Genomic DNA, 18,473 nt, shown 5'->3' on the forward strand with positions numbered 1-18,473 from the left:
AGAGGCAGTTCAGTTTTGTAGTTTTTGTGTGATTTCTTTCTAGACTGCTGCTCTACTAAGTATACAGGCATTTTGAAATAAAAGGGCTTATGTGTGTGCGGGTCCTCTGTCACTCTGTGTTTGTACCGTTCTGTGATTGCTATGATGATAACGTGAAAATTCTACTGCACATGAGCACATTGGCTGCACGGTCCTTAGGATGAGTGCAGTTTCACTTAAACTTCCGCTTAGTGTGCACCAGCTTGTTTTGCAGGACTGCGGAGCAGACTGTGCTAAGTTCCAGAAGAGCGAACTAGAGTACAAATTCAACAAGAAAGCCTTAGAAAGGCCCTATACTTCTAAACACTCCTGGGGAAAGACCTATGGGGAGCACAAGCGCCACTTGGAGTTTAGTCACGACCAATATAGAGAGCTAAAGAAGTATGCAGAGGAGATTGGCATTTTCTTCACAGCTTCTGGCATGGATGAGGTATGTAAGCCATACTGGAATGAGTTGTACTTACTGGTTATTATTTAGGCACGATAATTCTTACATGAAAAGAACACTAAATATGTGTGGACGTTGAATTTCTAAATGAGGAAGCTAGAGTAATTGTACTTCTGCCAGTTCGTTTGTGTCTCTACAAGGGCTGACTAGATGGCTGAACATTTTGGAAGACCTGCCATGTGTGCTGAGGTATTTGTGCACAGTAAATCATATTTGAGACAAGGCCTCAGTTGGACTCCATAAACAATCAAGGCTTTGAGAGTTTAGATCAAGACTGCAGCCTGACCACTATCTGGTGTTATCTGGTATATTGTCTCCAAGCATTTCAGCCTTCCCTCTGTACTTAAACCAGATTCCTTTCTCAAGTTAATCCCTGTTATTTCCCTGTTTTTTTTCCTTTCTGCTGTTTAGTAGCGTGCAGTTCATGTTTCTAAGCAGCAGAAATGCTTCAATTACTTTTTCTTTTACTAATCTGATGGAGAGGATCTACACCTTGCCCTGTTACTCCTGAAGCATTTACTGATTTTTGTCAGTGGGCTCTTGAACAGTCAGTCACCAGCCTGTAAACTCCATGAAGCTCATCTGCTGCTGTTCCCCCTTAAGAGATGTATACTTTTTAACTCTTGCATGTTTCCTACCTCAAAATGATGTTAGTTACAGTATTAACAAATGCAATATACAATTGAAATGTATAAACTGGAAAGATCAGGTAATGGTTAAACTTCAATATAGATCAGAGATTACAGATTGTTTTACTTTTCTTTATGGCCTTTAGTGCCTCACTCTCTACCATCAGAGAGAATTCCAACTTAATCTCCTTTCTCATAATTTTTTGTCCTGCCTCATCTGACATAAAAGTTCATAGTTTTCCTGACTCTCCTCTCTGTGTATTTGAACAGCATTATCACATCTCTTTTCTGTTTTGTATTCTCTGGACTAAGCAATTTCGATTCCTTCAACCTTTTTATGCTGTCTTTTCTAGTCCTCTGGCCATTCTCACTGCTTCTATCAACTTACTGTCTTATTGACCTAAATCCTTGAATTGCTGTGCCCCTGCCAAGATGGTACGAGCACCAAATACCACAAAAAATTGCTTCAGATGTCTGACAGACAAAAAGGGGTTTTGCACATATTGTGGTAGCCTGATGCCATGGACTCAGATCTGTGAAAAGAGGGTGCTGTGATGTTTCTTTTATTGTTATCTTCATGTCTAGGAGACATGCTGAGCAACAGCTTGTCCTTTAAGAAAAGAGTATTTAAATCCAGTAGTCTTGGACTTCTGTATCTGGGATCTTAAAGACCCTTACGCCTTTGGGGAGAAAAAAAATCACACTCCTCCTTTGATGTTAAAACCTCCAGCTTCTAAAGGCTATAGTGGAACACAGAACACCTTTCATATGCAACAGCTTAGATCAGTTTCCACCTCTGGGGTCCCTCTTTTTCTCAAGATGCTCTTGCTCCTTTGTGTGTGGCCTCATCAGCTAATTAACAGTACTGGTACATGGTTGTGCCTTCTTTTTTAATGGTAATTACATTACACAGCTCCTAAGATTTCTGATGGCATTTCTGAAAGACATGGGTTTAGAACTTAGGGCAAACATTCCATAAATTGACCTAACAAGTCCTTGAGAATACATTAACTTCTGTAAATCGAACATAATCTTTGGAACTGCAGTTATGTCGAAGAGGTTACACTGTGTGTTTAACTATATGAGGAAATCAATGATGTGATGTGTGAAGTACATATAAAGGCTATGAGTAACTCATTTATCTACTCCATTCCAGTGTGTACTGGAGACAAAACAGGATCCCATTGAACCACTCCCTTTAATGTTGTCCCTGTTATTTCGGATTACTTCCTGTTCCTTGAATCTCTTACAGAAAAGCTGCCAATTTTGAAGATATATTTATCTAATGAAGAACAGCCTTAGAATGAGGTCTACCTGTCATATTTAACTTTGTGCAATCTCCTCAGATTAGATTTGTGGCTTTTTAATATAGTGTATTCATTGTCTTCATGCACAATGCATCTTAGTGCATAAACTATATGAAAGAGATGTGATGCATCCTAGGTACAAGAAATTGAATCTGCATCATAATAATGATAGAAAAATTAAACTGAAGACTATTCGATTCTCTTGGCACTCTTTCTCTGGCACTAAGTAAATTTGACTACAACAAAGAATGAGCTCAAGAAGCTAAAATTGCTTGTGGGTGGTTGAAGGGGGACAAAGTTAGGTAACTATTTCATTCTTTCCCCCAGATGTGAATGGAGGATTTCAGTATCTCTTGCCTGCGATAGGTTTGGGATTTTCTTCCTTAAAAGTACTGATTTTTAAAAGGCCATTTACTGATGAAATACTGATTTTTTTCATGGAGCCTCTAATAATTCTGAATTGTCTTCAATATAGCACACACATTTTTAGAAGAAGGCAGAGTATAATTAACATTTGAATAAACTATTTTATAGTCTTTTCTTTGGCATATTTTATATTTATTTTCTAGTATATCTCCTGGACGCAAATCCCTTTTGGATTTCCTTTTTTGGGCACTTACTTTTTTCAGGTGCTTATTCAATATACTGATAGAGTTTTTCAGAGTACCAGATCTATTCAGGAAAACTACCTGTAGTTTTAAACACTTTGTTTGTGGTTTAATATTTCTGACCCGCAGGAAGTATGTGGCAGGAAGACTGCCTGTGTGCCTGCAGGACATTTCTTTTTCAACAGGGAAGCTACCATCTGCAGGTAATTGCTGTCTGTGCTAGTGCCCAAAAAAAAGCAAGAATGCTGTGGCCCACAAGGTCATCTTGAAGTTAGAGGAGCAGTGGAGCTCACCTGTACTAAGCAGCTATACCTACAGCTGCCTTGACCAGCTGGGGCTGGGAGACCGAAGAGACTGCCTTGAGACAGGGATCCCAGTCAAAAACCTGTGGAAAATCTGTTTTTGTAGAAGTATAAAGGCAGGCACCTCAATACTACTTCATCTGGAGCGAAGTCAGAAATTAATATCCTCAGAATAGTAAATTTTATTTCAGGAGCGGTGTATTTTGGGGAAATACAGATATATGTATATCTGTATGACCTATTAAGCTTTTGTTTTGCTGTTTTGAAGGGTTGTTTATTTCCCAGCATGGTAGTTCTTCATCTCTGATCCAGCTGAAGTGGTATGTTAAAATGCAGTGATTTCTTTTCCTTGTAGATGGCTGTGGAATTTCTACATGAACTGGATGTTCCATTTTTCAAAGTAGGATCAGGAGATACAAATAATTTTCCATATTTGGAAAAGACTGCAAAGAAAGGTAAGCATTTTCTTTTGAGCTATCTTGGTAAATGTCACTGTGTCTGAGTAGATCAGTTATTAGATCTTTCCTCCAATTGATTTTTTGGAAAAAAATCTAAAGTACCTTTAGAAGAAAATTACCCTCAGACTTGAGAGAAAAAAAAAGTTTCACCCAGCTTCCTTTTCTAGTTTAACTGAATTCATTTACTTCAAGAATTTAATTTAATCTTGTGTAGCTTTCTTACAGACCTAGGACAAAACATGTACGTGTGTTCTAATGGCTAGGTCGCCCAATGGTGATTTCCAGCGGGATGCAGTCGATGAACACAATGCATCAGGTTTATCAGATTGTGAAGCCCATCAATCCAAACTTCTGCTTCCTGCAATGCACCAGTGCATACCCACTTCAGCCAGAGGATGTCAACCTCCGTGTTATATCGGTGAGTGAATAACCCAGAGTATGCCATGGGTAAGGTACCAGAGAAGGGCTATGCACTTTTATTGAGATATATTTCCAGATGTCAAGCATGCTGGAATATGCTTCTGAGAAGTTAGAAGGTGTATCATGTTCCTCTAATTCATGCAAGCATTGAAGTAAAAATATCCATTGGATCCTCTTTTAGCAGAACTAGGCTTTGAGGAATATGGTAAAGGATATTACTGGAGCATGCAGAATTAAACAGACGAAAATATGACATATAGTTAACAGGTTAACCCTGTGCTTTGTAGTGCAAAGAAAAATTATGTAGACTGTTACCATTAAGAAGGTGCATGGAATTGAGAACATAATTCTAAATAGGGTGCTAGACCAGAAACTTTAGCTAAAAATGCTTCATGTGAATTTCAGAGCAATGAAGAAAATGGATTAGGCCCTTGTATAGTCTCCTTCACTGAAAATATTACTTGCATATGCCTGATAATGATGCAAGAAGATTTTCCCAAATTGGCCAGTATTCAAGCCCTTGCCTATCTTTATGAACACGTAGTATGTTATTTTTAGTAGAATGGGACATGGCTATATTTAATTGTCTTTAGGATTGGGTGACTGTCCCCTATGTATGGCTGAAAGGATTGCTTCCGATTTTAAATATGAGGTTGAAGAAATCTGCTTTGGATACAGGTTAAGTTTAACCAGTCCACTGGGTTCTTGGATGAAAATAGAGCACTTACTCTATTACTGTAACTTAGAGTGCTGTAGGCTTTGAAGACCTTGAAAAGTACAACTGAATTAAAAGGAAAATCATAAGAGAAGTTGTAGAATAGAATATACCTCCTTTTCCTTGTCAGTGTTGATAATCCTAGTGAAATTCTTAGAACATGACAGTAATGCAGTGTGACTTCTTGAATGCAAAAAAAAAATCAATTCTCAGCATAACCAACTGCTTGTTTTGTGGCACAGTAATTGTCCAGAGTTTGTGTTGCGGTTATCATTGTTAAATTTGCTTTGTCTTTGAAATTACTACCTTGGTAATTCAGACCAACTCTGTCATGATTCAAGGCGTATCAGTCAGCTTTTCCTGATATCCCCATTGGCTATTCGGGGCACGAAACTGGCATAGCCATTTCAGTGGCAGCTGTTGCTATGGGTGCTAAAGTAGTGGAACGCCATGTGACTCTCGACAAAACATGGAAAGGAAGTGACCACCAAGCGTCTCTGGAGCCAAATGAACTGGCAGAGTTAGTGAAAGCCATCCGTACTGTGGAAAAAGCAATGGGTTCTCCAGTCAAACAACTCTTGCCCTGTGAAATGGCTTGCAATGAAAAGGTAACTTTTGCTTTTGACTTATGTGTAGCTGAAACTCTTTCAGACCTATTGCTAACAACACTGTATTCGGAAAAATAGCTTGCTAATTGTTTATTGCAGCAGTGTTTCTGCCTCTGCACTCAAAAAATTTCTGCTGCTAAGTAGCAGCATGCACAGATTTTATGCTTAGCCCACTGTAATGTTGTCGTAGACCTGTAACTTTCTATAAATTGCTATTTTTGGCAGTCTTTAACTATTTTTGCCAAAGCATAATGTTGGCAATTTTGAGTATAATGGTATGTATATCATGCAGTGGTTAACTAAGTTGAGTAGAATCATAGAATCATTTAGGCTGGAAAAGACCCTTAAGATCAAGTCCAGCTGTTAACCTAACACTGCCAAGCCTGCTACTAAACCATGTCCCTAAGCACAATGTCTACACATCTGTTAAATACCTCCAGGGGTGATGACTCAGCCACTCCCTTGCACAGCCTGTTCCAGTTTGATAACCCTTTTGGTGAAGAAATTTTTCCTAATATCCAATCTGAACGTCCCCTGGTGCAACTTGAGGCCATTTCCTCTGGTACTAGTGCTTGTTACTTGGGAGAAGAGACTAACCCCCACCTCGCTACAACCTCCTTTCAGGTAGCTGTAGAGAGCAATAAGGTCTGCCATCAGTCTCCTTTTCTCTAGGCTAAGCAACCTCAGTTCCCTTAGCTGCACCTCATAGGACTTGTTCTCTAGACCCTTCACCAGCTTTGTTGCTCTTCTTTGGACACTTTCCAACACCTCAATGTCTTTCTTGTAGTAAGGGGCCCAAAACTGAAAACAGTATTTGAAGTGCAATCTCACCAGTGCCCATGTACAAAGTACTGAGTAATAGTAATATGAGTAATAGGTCTCTCTGACTGTATACGAGCTGCTTTTACACTAAGCTAGAATACTTAAATCAGATTCCCTCCGTTCTGATTCTGAAAAATTCCAGTGCCATTATCCAATTTCAGAAGGGATCTGGATGTTCCCAGCAGCCTAGTAGCAGTGAAGGTTTCCATGCAAACTCAATGTTCATTTGGAATAAAAAGTAATGGGGAGGGCAGTTCCACACAACTTGTTCCCAAGTAACTGCAGAATATTTTTTAGCCTTTTTTTGGTATACTAAGCCTAGGAACTAGTGTTTAACTTAAACTTTTTTTCCCCTCCCTCCTCTGTAGCTGGGAAAGTCTGTTGTGGCGAAAGTGACAATTCCTGAAGGTGCAGTACTGACACTTGACATGCTGACAGTGAAGGTGGGAGAGCCTAAGGGGTTTCCCCCAGAAGCCATCTTCGATCTAGTGGGCCAGAAGGTTAAAAGAAATATTGAAGAAGATGAAACCATCACTGAAGAAGCAGTGGAAAATCACGTCAAAAAAGTGAAGTGCTAAACCAAAGCACTCCATTCCGTATTTCATGATATAGTACTGCACAACATATTTAACTGTAGCAGCATGGTAGATTAGAAGAAAGGGGTGTAATTACGAGGATCCAAGCAGGTTAGAATTTTCAGGTTCTCATTAGCAGGAAGTTTCTGAAACAAATAGATATAAATTATGAAGAGGAATTTTGTTAGAAACCATATAGCATTGTGTCTCAGAAATACCATGCTCCTCGCTTTTCCATTCCACTTAACGTAGATTAATTTGGAGTTTTGCCAAATCTAAGACCACAGCCTGCTGCTTTCCAGCTTCCCTCTTCTGGTAAGAATACAGGAAATCACAATAATTTTGTCTATGCTTTGAATTGCTCTAACCCTGTATCTTTTGATGTTCCTCTCTTTTCTGCTGTTCTCCTCACTTCTGTGATAACACTATGTTAGTTGAACACAGGTTAAGTGAAAGTTTACATACACTGAACAGAAAACTACACATGCAACCTGACAGATTTTTCTCAAGAGGAAAGCCTTACAATAAAAAGTCTCAAGATAAAGCAGTGAGTTCCAGAAATCTGCACTCTGGGGAAACTGAGCTCCTTGAGAAAGTTAGGTTCTCAAGAGACAGTACCAAGAAAGGAAGCAAATTGGATATGTCGGAAGGTCCCATTTAAGGGGCAAGACAAAGAGCAGCCTTGTACTTTTTGTGAACTGAAAGACAAGATGGCAAGCCAGACAGATTAAGGGTAAAAAAAGTAGTTCTGAGATGGATCAGTGGAAATAAACTTAACCTACGCTTCAAAAAATGTCGGAAGCATCTATTGTGAGCTGAGTGAAGTCTGGAATCTTAAATCAATTCTGCAGTGCATTTCAATACCTCTATTTGTACCTGGTGGCAACTTCTCAGGTAGGAAGCCAAATGCTGGTGAAGATTCAGCAGCCTCCCTCCTGTATTAACAAGCAAATACCTTGGGTTGGGTTCCACCCCCCCTCCCAGCACTAAGTGTTTGAGACAGCCGAGGCTGGCTGCTTGACTAGATCCCATCACTATGCTTAAGCATGATGGTCAGTGCTTGTCTTGTGTGCTCTGCACTTACATCACAGCTGCTCACTTTTCAAGAAAGAAATGCAATCCCACTCCTATCAGCCTGCTCCTCTTCTCTTTGTCCAGGAAGGAGCCATATGAGAGGCTGCAAATCAGGCATCCCTCAATTAGCTTGTTTAGAACAGAACTGCTTTGGTGTAATTCATTTGCATTTTTCTGTGGTGGAATCATTTACTATTGAAGGTGATGTGGAACTTGCTACCTCTTGGTCATGAGTTGGTCAAGTATTTTGAATTTGGTGGTGGTGCTTCTGTACTTGTGAGCTGTTTACTTACAAAATGTTTACCTTTCTGCAATTCTGTATTCGTATCTTTAAACTGGGAAGCAGAGATTGATTGAATCATGTGCTTGACCATATGTGACCTCTGATGCAGTATGCTTGCCTTATGTTAAAAAATGACTCAATTGTTAAAAGATTTTTTTTTAATTTAAATTTTGAAAAATAAACTTGGCTTATATAACAAGCTATTGTTCCTGTGCTTCAGGCTATGGTCAGACATTGCCTTTGCCAGCACCAGTGATGATTCCAGGTTCTTCAGTATTTGAACACCATAAGATTACCTAAGTAGCAGTGGTTCTTCACTCCAACAGGGCTGGTCCTAGAGGCTGCTGTAAACATAAGCTCCAGAGATTTCCAGGACTTATTAATGTATTGGGGAAAAAAATGAATTGTCCCTATATAGAAACTTGCAAGCTGTCTCTCCGAGCTTTATGTGAGCATACCTTTAACTGCAGCTGGATAAAAAGCCTTTGCAAATAGGACACAAAATTAAATTTAAGCACAAGTGCCCAACAGACCTAGTGTTTTTATTGTACCTGTGGGTCGCCCAGGCATTTCATGTTCTACTGAGCGTCATACGCAATGCTTGTAGTTTGTGTGGGAAGAACAGAACCACCCAGAAGCCCAGTTCAGAGTCTCAGTCACATGTAAAACCAGCTAATGGCTATTAAGTGTGGCTACAGAAGCTCCTACTTCAGCTTTACTTGAAACGACCTTTCCAACAGTCAGTGCTAGTCTTTAATTTTTCTGAGATGATACTTAAGTATGAGCTAATTCACTTTGTGTATTTATTATTCAAATCTGACCTCGTCAACTATAACAATATGCAATATATGAACTTGAAGCTTGAGCCAAACTAAACCTATTACCATACACAATCGCAGCCTCTCCAAGCAGACGAGGGGAGGGAATTCTTAAAAAAGATGGCAATATCCAGGTTCAAATCTGAGTTGTAATATCCTCCTTTCAACCAGACCTTTTCTATTTTGCAAGTTGAAAAAAGTACAAAAAAATACTATATATGACACTTTAGGTGGTACATTGACATAATTTATAAATTCCTCCATTGAAAATTGCATATAAGTTCAAAAATACAGTTAATTTTCTTGAAATTAACTGTTACCTTCTAAAAGCATCACAGTTAAAACTTTCACATGACAGAGGTTCATTCATTGCTACAGTGGCTTTCACAGAAAAAGCATGAAATTGTAACCTTTGTTTTGCTTTGTTCCTTATGTGAGTTTGCATATTCCAATGGACCCTTCCCAGAGCCTCAAGGCTGGGTAAACTGGTTCTGTGAACTTGCAGCGGAAGGTGTGCAAATGAGCCATGCCATCAGTAACATTGTAGAAAGAAAGGATTCCTGCTTCATAATCCAGAAAAATGCCAATGCGATCAGGATCATCTTCTATCAGGATGGGGATTCTCTCCCCCTTGTGAAATGCCCAGTATTCAACATCAAACTTCTTAAGGCACCAAGATGCTCTATTCCAGCCGAGTCGACAGGTTTCAGAGTCTCCTTTCCTGCCAATGGAAGGGTAGGCTGCGCCAATCCACCATCCTGCTCCAGCATGAAGCAGGTCAACTTCCCAGTAATGGCTCCCAGAGAGGAATGCATCTCTGCTTAGCACTTGCCATAATTTATCGAATCTCTGGGATCCACAAGGGTAAAATATCCTCCTCCAATTACAGCTTACTACAAGACGGTCATCAGACAATTTCAGCCTTGGGTGAAGGCTGTCGTATTCCCAGGTTGGTGATCTTGCATCTGCGGTCAAAACCACAAACATACTTACTACGTTTATCATGACTCTTGAAAGAAGTCCAAATTATAAAAAACCTGCAAAGGAGCCCAGAGCTGGCAGCATCTCGGAATCTGCAGTTCTGCAGAGAAAAACTCGACATTTTTAATAGAAAGCACTGCACTACTTATATGCAGTGATGCTTTAAAGTTGCATAGGCTTTCAAGCAGGTCAGTAAAAGACAAATATGTAAGTCAGTATATGCATGGTTCACAAATGAGAAGGTGAATACACCTAGGTAAGGAACAAACACTAAGAGGTGCTGCTTTATGGAGAATAGTTGGGAGACTTCTGGTGGGCTAACAGCCTAAGGGCTGTAGAGAGCACTGAAGTGGACTCGGGTTCTGAGATCCCATTCCACTACAATCCTATTTGAAGATGCACTAAAAGTCTGTTTTCTCATAGAGGTACCACAGCTATGAGCAGCAGCATCGTGTACATTGCAAAGGAACAACTTGCTAGCTCCCAGAGGATTTACGGAAGTTCACCTAACTTGACATTTAGAAAAGAAAAATCATGGTCTGAAACTACACCCTAAAAATCACTGTCTTATCCAGCAGCAGATTAGAATATTTTTACCATGAAGCAGCTGTCACAGGACTGGAAATCACACAAAAAAATCTTAAACAAGTTTGAAATGACACAATCACACAGGACAGATCAAAAAGCTACAGGATTTTTAAGATAAGATTTTTCTCTGAAGACACTGTCCTACAACTTCAATATTGAATTGCTGTGTGTCTCACAAAAGTTTTCATAATATACTCTTATCTCAATCATCTACTGTGTTAGCATGTGTTTTCTCATTTCATGTTCTAGAAATAACCAGGATACTCCCTTTGAAAACAGCATCGAGCATCCTTAAACAATCCCCTTCACTCTTTCTGTCAAGCCTGGTAAGTGTCAGAGCTAGGTACCTAAAATGATATACATTGTCTGAATTACAGTACTTCCTAGAGTACTGGTGATAAGATGTAAACTTCAACTTGTATCTTAAAATTACTCCAAATAATGAGCGCATCTATTTTTTCTTTCAAGTGAAGAAAACAAAATATAACAATACATCCAGACGAGAAGTGAACAGCATTATACTTGCAATGAAAACTGGCTGTCATATTTCACTCGGTTCATAGCTGGTTTTTTTGACTAAATATGATTTTAATCTTAGTCTAGATAAACTTTGAACCTTAGATGTTTTAAATGCCCGATGACACATACATTTAATATCCTGAAACTACTTTTCAGAGCGAGTAAATTCCTTTTAAAATGAAAGTTAGGGAAATAAGTGTTCATAATAATTTCAAATCCTGACTGCTTTGATTTCTCTGCAGTGTTGCACATCTGAACTACATGTTTGGACCTGTGATCTCAGAGAGTACAGCCTTTGTGCTTTACAGGCAGCATAGTACTAAATAAACATAAAATGGGGCAACAGACCCATTGATACAAGAACTTCAGTATTTTCCTTGCTCTTCAGTGTTGAACTTAGAAATGAAAGGTAATTATACAGCAAGTTCCTGTATGACAGAAATCTGTCTTTGCAACTGAATTAATTTGTCACTCATTTGACTTTGTTGCTATTTCCTCTCCTATGTTCTCACATAGAACCCTCTCCCATAAATTAAATATGTCTAACCTGGGCTAGCTGGCATATTCCGTAGTCTAAAGCCCAGAAGCTGTTCTCATTCAGGCTGGAATCCTCCCCTCTGCCATCAGAGCAATGCACAAACCACTCCACTCCATTCTCTGTTGGACCTCTCTTACTCTCCCAAGATTTCCTGCCACGAGCAGGGAAGGCTAAGTAAGATCTCCTACAATTCACTGTGAAAGACCACCAGCACAAAGCTCACAAGAGAGAACAGACATCTCGCACTAAGTGAGGGTCCATTCACCACACAGTTAATTGCAACAAAGACTTACGCTTTGTACTTGTCTGTAAGGTTTCAGAAAAGAAAGTAGTACACGTGTTATGACTGTAAGATACAGCTGGACCCCACACCTCCTTGCCCTGCTGTGGCCCCTAACATCAGCTATGTTTAAAATACAGGAACTAGTGACACACCATTATTGGTTGTTTTATACACAGAGCCTAACTAACAGATTGTCATCTTCATCTGAGTAGGATCACTGTGCACGGCTGGGTACCAGAAATGAAGCAGGTGCTTCATTTGAGGCAAAGACACGTGGAGAGAGTGGCTGACATGTGAAACTCATGTCATGGTGCTGAAGAGCCCACTGCTGATATTCTGGCTCCTGCAATCTGCACCTGTATACTACAATAAAATGGAGAAGCAAATAGCACTGTACATGCAGTGAGCATTAACTGAAGCATCACCATTTTCTAAACAAAAAGAAAGCCTATGATTTTAATTTTGGTATTATGTCTGTAAGGAGCGTTAAAACTTCCAAAAGTGTACCACTACAGGGATACATCTCACACATGCAACATCTTATTGTTGCAATCTCTGCTACACTTTAGTCAGAAAAGCTAGTATTGGTATTCATGTGCTCTGAATAGCTCCTAAGTCACATCTGTGCACATAGTTGGTGACAAAAGACAGGAAACGGAAATTATTCATGCAGTTAGAACAGCACGCTACAGGACTCATCTTCTGAATGACTGACTGCCATGGGTCTTTGTTCCAAATCACTTCCAGCAGGTAAACAAATGGGGATGCCAAGTTTGTACAGAACACATGACACCAAGAGCAAGACACTTAAAGTAGGGAGGATTTAAAAGGCCTGGCTTCAGTGTCTGCTTTTTCCAGTAAGCACTTGAAGAGCTGTGCAAATTAGTGATGCCTCTCAGTCAAATTTACCTGAAAACCTAGATTTTCATAAAATGCAGAACTACTAAATCCAAGCAAATGGAAATAACTCCATTGCTTTAAAAAAGACAAAAACCCAAGGACCAAACTGCATTCAGGTGCTAATGTTTGGAAGCATAAATGTGAATTTGACTGGAAAAATAATGCAAAATAGCTAGACTTGTTTGGATTACTGGAGGACTGCAATTCTTCCACTTTTCCTAAAGGATGAAAATTTTACATGAGTTTTAAGTCCAAATACTTATGACCAAGGTTTGTCAATTTCACTGGCCTATGAGCAGCTGCACATCTTACTTAATGAGGTGGTTTGTCCTATTTAGCTTTAGCAGAGTTGAGTAATTGTGTTTTCAGCCCTTAAAGTGACAGCTCACATTTGAAGCAAATACAGTGCTTTCTCCATGAATCCATCAAGAGGCAGCCTGAAGCAGATACAGATAGGTATTCATGAAGCTCAGGATCCTCGTTCACTACCAACCAAATGCTGCTGCTCTCTTAGTAGCAAGTACTCAGTGACATGGACCGGCTGTCTGAGCGCCTTAACCTGTCCCAGCTACAAAGCGACTGACTCAGACTGGATCCTGCAGCAGAGAAATGACCCAAGTGGGAAAAGACCCATGACACCACAGCCAAGAAGACAGACTTTGCTCCTGGCGTTCCTGATTTCTTAACACCTGCTGCATTTACAAGTGCAACACCTGTTTGCTCATCTCCAGTTGAGATATCCTGTTTGGAATTAGAAAGTTGCAGTGTTTAGACTTAGAAGCTCACTCAGGAGAGCACAGAAACAAGACAAGGTAACAACACTGAAAAATACCCCTCTCAGAGCATACCAACCTATAGATGCAGGGACAGCACGTAACCCACGTAACCCACTCAACCCATTCTACCAGCACCGTACTGTCCCTTGCACCTCCTACTGAATAACAGCCAGAAGTCAAGTGTCCACTTGGCCACAGTCACGGCCTCCACTGGGCTGGATCCAGGCTGGACAACAGACGTCCTCTTACAATAGGCCTTTGCCACCAGGTACCATGGCAATAGGGGCTGTTACAGCTTTGAGATTAAAAACAGGTACAGCCCTCATCTGCTGCAGGCCACAGGAAATGTCCATTAGCTTCCCAGCAGAGAGATGAAACAATTCACTGTACACCTTTCCTACCAACATCAGAGGAAAGGATCACCTGTAGATTGATTGACCTTTAACATATTACATGATGGTCATATAATTAAAGGCAGACCACAATGATGTGGAGAATAGAAAAGTCTTCAAAAACTAAATTAGCCACTAGCTGATTCACACATTGGCAGTTCAAAATGAAAAACAAAGGATCCAGATTTCACAGACGGGAAGTAAAATTTCTTTCCCAACCTGAGGTAAAGAAAAGGGTAATGACTTCCAGGCAGCACTGAACACTTGTTTCTGACAAACACTGTGGGCATCAGAACCCTTTTAAGATACTGCTTTAAGACAGTGGCAGCACACATTCATTGACTGTTTCAGTGATTGAGCCTAAGTGTTCAGAGTGCTTCTAACTTTTGTTCAACCATACTTACGTTTTAAGAAAAGCAACCGATCAACAGGAGACATGGTTTTCAACACCGTTCCAGGCTGCTTCTTTGCAGTGGCATTAAGGCTACTGAAAACATCTGGGCAGAGATGAAAAGGGACAGTTTAGGCAGTCTGCCAGTGGAAGAACATGGCTGTTCTGTCAAGATTTTAAAAGTAAAACAGCATGGGCAATTTTGCTGGACAGGGTATTTGGGTTTTGCCTCTTTGGTGTGAATTCCAACCATGTCCTGGGGAAGGTTATACTGTCACACTCCATTTTCCAGCTTCATGGGACAAACTGTGTTAGTTTAGCTGGGGAAGAGCTACTTACTCTGCATGCTTTCAATCTTATGCTCTTTGGATAGCATGGAGATGCTGGATCCCAGTGTTGCCAAGGAACTACACAATCAAGCACAACCCCAAGGAACTCCCATTCCTCAAAAAGCACCTCTCTATCAGGTGAGAACAGAGTCAGGCAGCTGAAGACAATTGCAGATGCTAGCTACAGAGCACCTGCATGGTACTGTCTAGCAATTCTCCACACATCCTGCAGTAGCCTTTCAGATCTGGTCTCACCATTTTCCCCAGCACCCTGCTATACTGTTCTTGGTGGCAACTCTCAGAAAAGTGATTACTAAATGTGACGGCCAGTGTTGCTCTGCTCAGTCAACAAGTGGCAGGGTTTTCCCATGGTTATTTGGCTTTGTGTCTCTGCATCCTATTAGGAAACTCCTTGCCTTAATCATGCCAAAGGTCACTTAAGGATGAAATACCAGCTCAAAGACAAAAGGAGCTCTAAGTCACCTTTAAAGTACAAAAAAACAGAGAATTTTTTTCAGACTGCCTGAGGCAGAAAGATCACCAGATATATCAACTAGAAAAATCTTTCAAATTTTACAGGTACCCAGTGTTCGATGCCAGAGCACTTACACCCATCCAACAGTGACTGAAAGCTACTGGAAGTTGTGTAGGTGTCATACTCTAAGAAGAAGTAAGCTGTATTGAGATAACTGACAGAGCTGGAAAAAAAGCATCAGACAAACTTTAAGGCACAAAAGGCCATCTTCAGAGTTGAAAGAGAAACCTCTTATGTTCCTAAATCATCACTGCTATAGCAACGTTACACCAATGCTGTCAGAGAACAGTGCCCGTGCCTGAAAAGCTGCTGTTTTCTTCAGCTGATTTGGTAAAAAGTCCTGTTCTTACTTACAGACCACACTTTATTTAGAAGAAGAGCAGGAGGAAGCAAAATTCACAATACTCTCTCAGGTACCTTCTTTAAGCCGAGCTTCTAGTGGTTTCTGTAGAATGGACTGAAGAACTGCCACGAAGTTCTTATAATGGTTAAGTACGTGCTCAAATGACAGAGGTAGTGGATGCCACTGTTCTAAGAGGCGCCTGGGCTCCTGCATTTCCTTCTCGATTTCTGTGTATTTCTGAGGGCAGAAAGCCAAATTCTCCAATTAGTAGAGACAGTGACATGAACGAACTCTTCCCTCCCAGCTCCCACACATCACAGAGCAAGGACAGCTCCATCAGTAGGTAAACATACCGGCCATAACAGGCAAGCCTTGCTGTGTTCAGCCTGCCTATTCGCTCATTAGCCTGCCCATTAGCTCCTCCTGTCAGTGGAGCCAGGGGCTACCCCAGAGATGGGGAATCCAGCAGTCATGGTTAAAACAGGACACTCCAAGATGGGAATGAGTTTAACCTGGTTAGGACCCTTTGTGGGAAATCCCAACAATGGGAAAATTAAACCGCTAAGTTTTAAAAGCAACCTAAAGAATAAAATCCAATCTCCGCAACAAAAAAATCTCTCCAAATCCATGAAGAGCAGCTTCCCATGTGGAGCTATATTGCTAGCACTCACAGGGGAATTCCAGGGCCGTATCACTCACAACAATGAGAACTCTTGAGTCTGCTAAGTTGCAAGGATGTAAAAATGCACCACAGGCCTTCCCATGAAGAATGGCATCCTTTGGGTTGTGTCAGGGCATAAGCACATGGCAACACAGCCTTCCCAAGGAAGATGAAGAAGATCATTAGGAAAGAGAAGCTGACATGTATCTGTAGGCAAAACCACCCCACACTGTCCCCTCCAGTAAAATGATGGCTCTTGCTTATGGTGATTAGGAATTCTTGCAATTAAAGAAATGAGACAATTTAGCCTTCCTCCTAAGGTTCCCAAGAGAACTGCCTTCCCTCAGACATTCATATTACACTGCATAAGGAAAAACCTGATACAGCGTTTGTCTTCAAGATTAAGAGACACGTATAACTCTGTTCCATATACGCTTAAAATTAACATGAATTTCATACAGACCTGAAATCAATGCCATAGCAGGAACACCTAACATCTCAAAATCAGGAACCAAACTAGTTCACCAAAATACCAACAAAAAGAAGATTAAAAAGCAGTGAAAAAGATGATGCTTACATACAGAAGGACCTACAGAGGAGACCACTAGAGCAGTTCACCAGGGACTATGAGGATAAGAGGTAGAAAGAGACCACACAATAACAATACCACCTCCAACAACTGAATAGGATCACTGTGCTGTTGTATTTGCCTGATTTGACACGAGAAGGTCTCCAGGGCTGCAAGCTTTTCTCGGCAGGACTCCAACTGCTGACCATATGCTTCCAGGGCTTGCTGAGTCCTTTCATCAATGAAGTTTTTTGCCAGACTCTCCTCTTCCCGAAGAAGTAACTGAAGCTTAGTCACTTCGTCCGACAGCTGCCTTTTGCTCATAATGGCACGCGCCTACAGATGAAGCAGAAAAGAGTCTCCACAACATTCAAAAGACCATAAACATTTCACACATTTCTCTCCCAGGCTTTCAATGTTACATTTCGGTTGAATTTTACCAATTTTCTGCATTTCTTGACAAATGGGTGTTTTACCCCTTAAGGCAGTGCAGCCAGGATTTACCTGCTGATGTCCTCAATGCAAAAGATTGAGGGCAGATTCCAAGATGCTTACTTATGCAGAAAATGCTGTTTTCAGCTGGAATGTAACAGGGTCAGGTACTAACTACTACAAGCAGCAGACCTGGTCTTTCAGTAGCAACACTTTGCCCCCTTTTAAAGCAAGCTACAGACAGGGAGCTGCAAGGAAAAGAAGGTCTCCAAAACAAAGTGACATCAAACGGCAATGTCCCAAACCTCTACAGAGCTCCCTCCAGCTCTTATTGACGTTTCTGTAACAGAGCTGCTTAGAGATGGTCCTTGGAGCAAAAGCCATTTCTTGTTCTACAAATGAAGCGGAGCTCAGCACGCACTCCCATTCTAAAGACAGAATCAACAGAGCTGTTCTTGTTTTTACTTAACTCTTAAGTCAGACTACTCAATAATACAGTTCAGTGCAATACATCAGTGAAGCCAGAAAAACATATGTGGCTGGGGCTATTGACTATTCCTCTGCACAAAAATTTCAACATTGTTCTTCCAGAGATGTTTGGCTGATCAGGGAGTGAGGGCCAGGCCTTACCTCTTCTCTCCCTTTGATAGTAATATATCGTGACGGATACAGGCAATACACTTTTCTGAGAAGCAGTAGCTGCCTGGGTCTTTCAATAGCTACAGAGAAAGCAAAATGTCCCTCCTTGGAAAATGACCACCCAGTGGAGACGCAACCATGCTTTACCTTCAGATCATTAGCAGCCTGTTCTACGCTCCTTCTGTTACCAGCTTCTTGCTCTTTTCTGTCTTCTAGATCCTTCAAACACAATGCCATGAGTTCCTATACAGCAATGAAACAAAATAAAGCACTGTTTCATAACAGTATCTGTAAAAAACAGAAATCAGTATCCAGGTTGCTTTCCATGGATGGGAGTATGTCACTGAAACACTCAGTTTATGAGGCTTATTAAGGCCAGTAGCGATGAAACATGAGGATTTCAACATTTCACCTGCTGCTGGTGGCTATACTGCTAAGATTCGGAGAGCTGTGCAAATTAAAAAATTCCACCTTCATAAGGAACAGGGAAAC

The 18,473-nt window shown here is 40.7% G+C and overlaps 2 protein-coding genes across 2 annotated transcripts; one reads left to right on the forward strand and one right to left on the reverse strand.

The window, feature by feature from the left end:
* Positions 1-231: 231 nt before the first annotated feature.
* On the forward strand, positions 232-7,118 carry NANS (N-acetylneuraminic acid synthase; the record flags this gene model as incomplete). The annotated part of the gene is made up of 5 exons (XM_009697022.1): positions 232-469; positions 3,689-3,788; positions 4,055-4,209; positions 5,268-5,534; positions 6,725-7,118. Coding segments are annotated over 5 exons (970 nt in total), but the record flags the coding sequence as incomplete, so codon positions are not given.
* A 2,248-nt stretch (positions 7,119-9,366) lies between these two features.
* TRIM14 (tripartite motif containing 14) lies at positions 9,367-18,224 on the reverse strand (the record flags this gene model as incomplete). The annotated part of the gene is made up of 5 exons (XM_009697033.1): positions 9,367-10,071; positions 14,488-14,580; positions 15,756-15,918; positions 17,013-17,246; positions 18,129-18,224. Coding segments are annotated over 5 exons (1,122 nt in total), but the record flags the coding sequence as incomplete, so codon positions are not given.
* Positions 18,225-18,473: the final 249 nt, after the last annotated feature.

Source organism: Cariama cristata, unplaced genomic scaffold (genome assembly GCF_000690535.1).
Source record: "Cariama cristata isolate BGI_N322 unplaced genomic scaffold, ASM69053v1 scaffold15030, whole genome shotgun sequence".
In the NCBI taxonomy this organism is placed as follows: domain Eukaryota; kingdom Metazoa; phylum Chordata; class Aves; order Cariamiformes; family Cariamidae; genus Cariama; species Cariama cristata.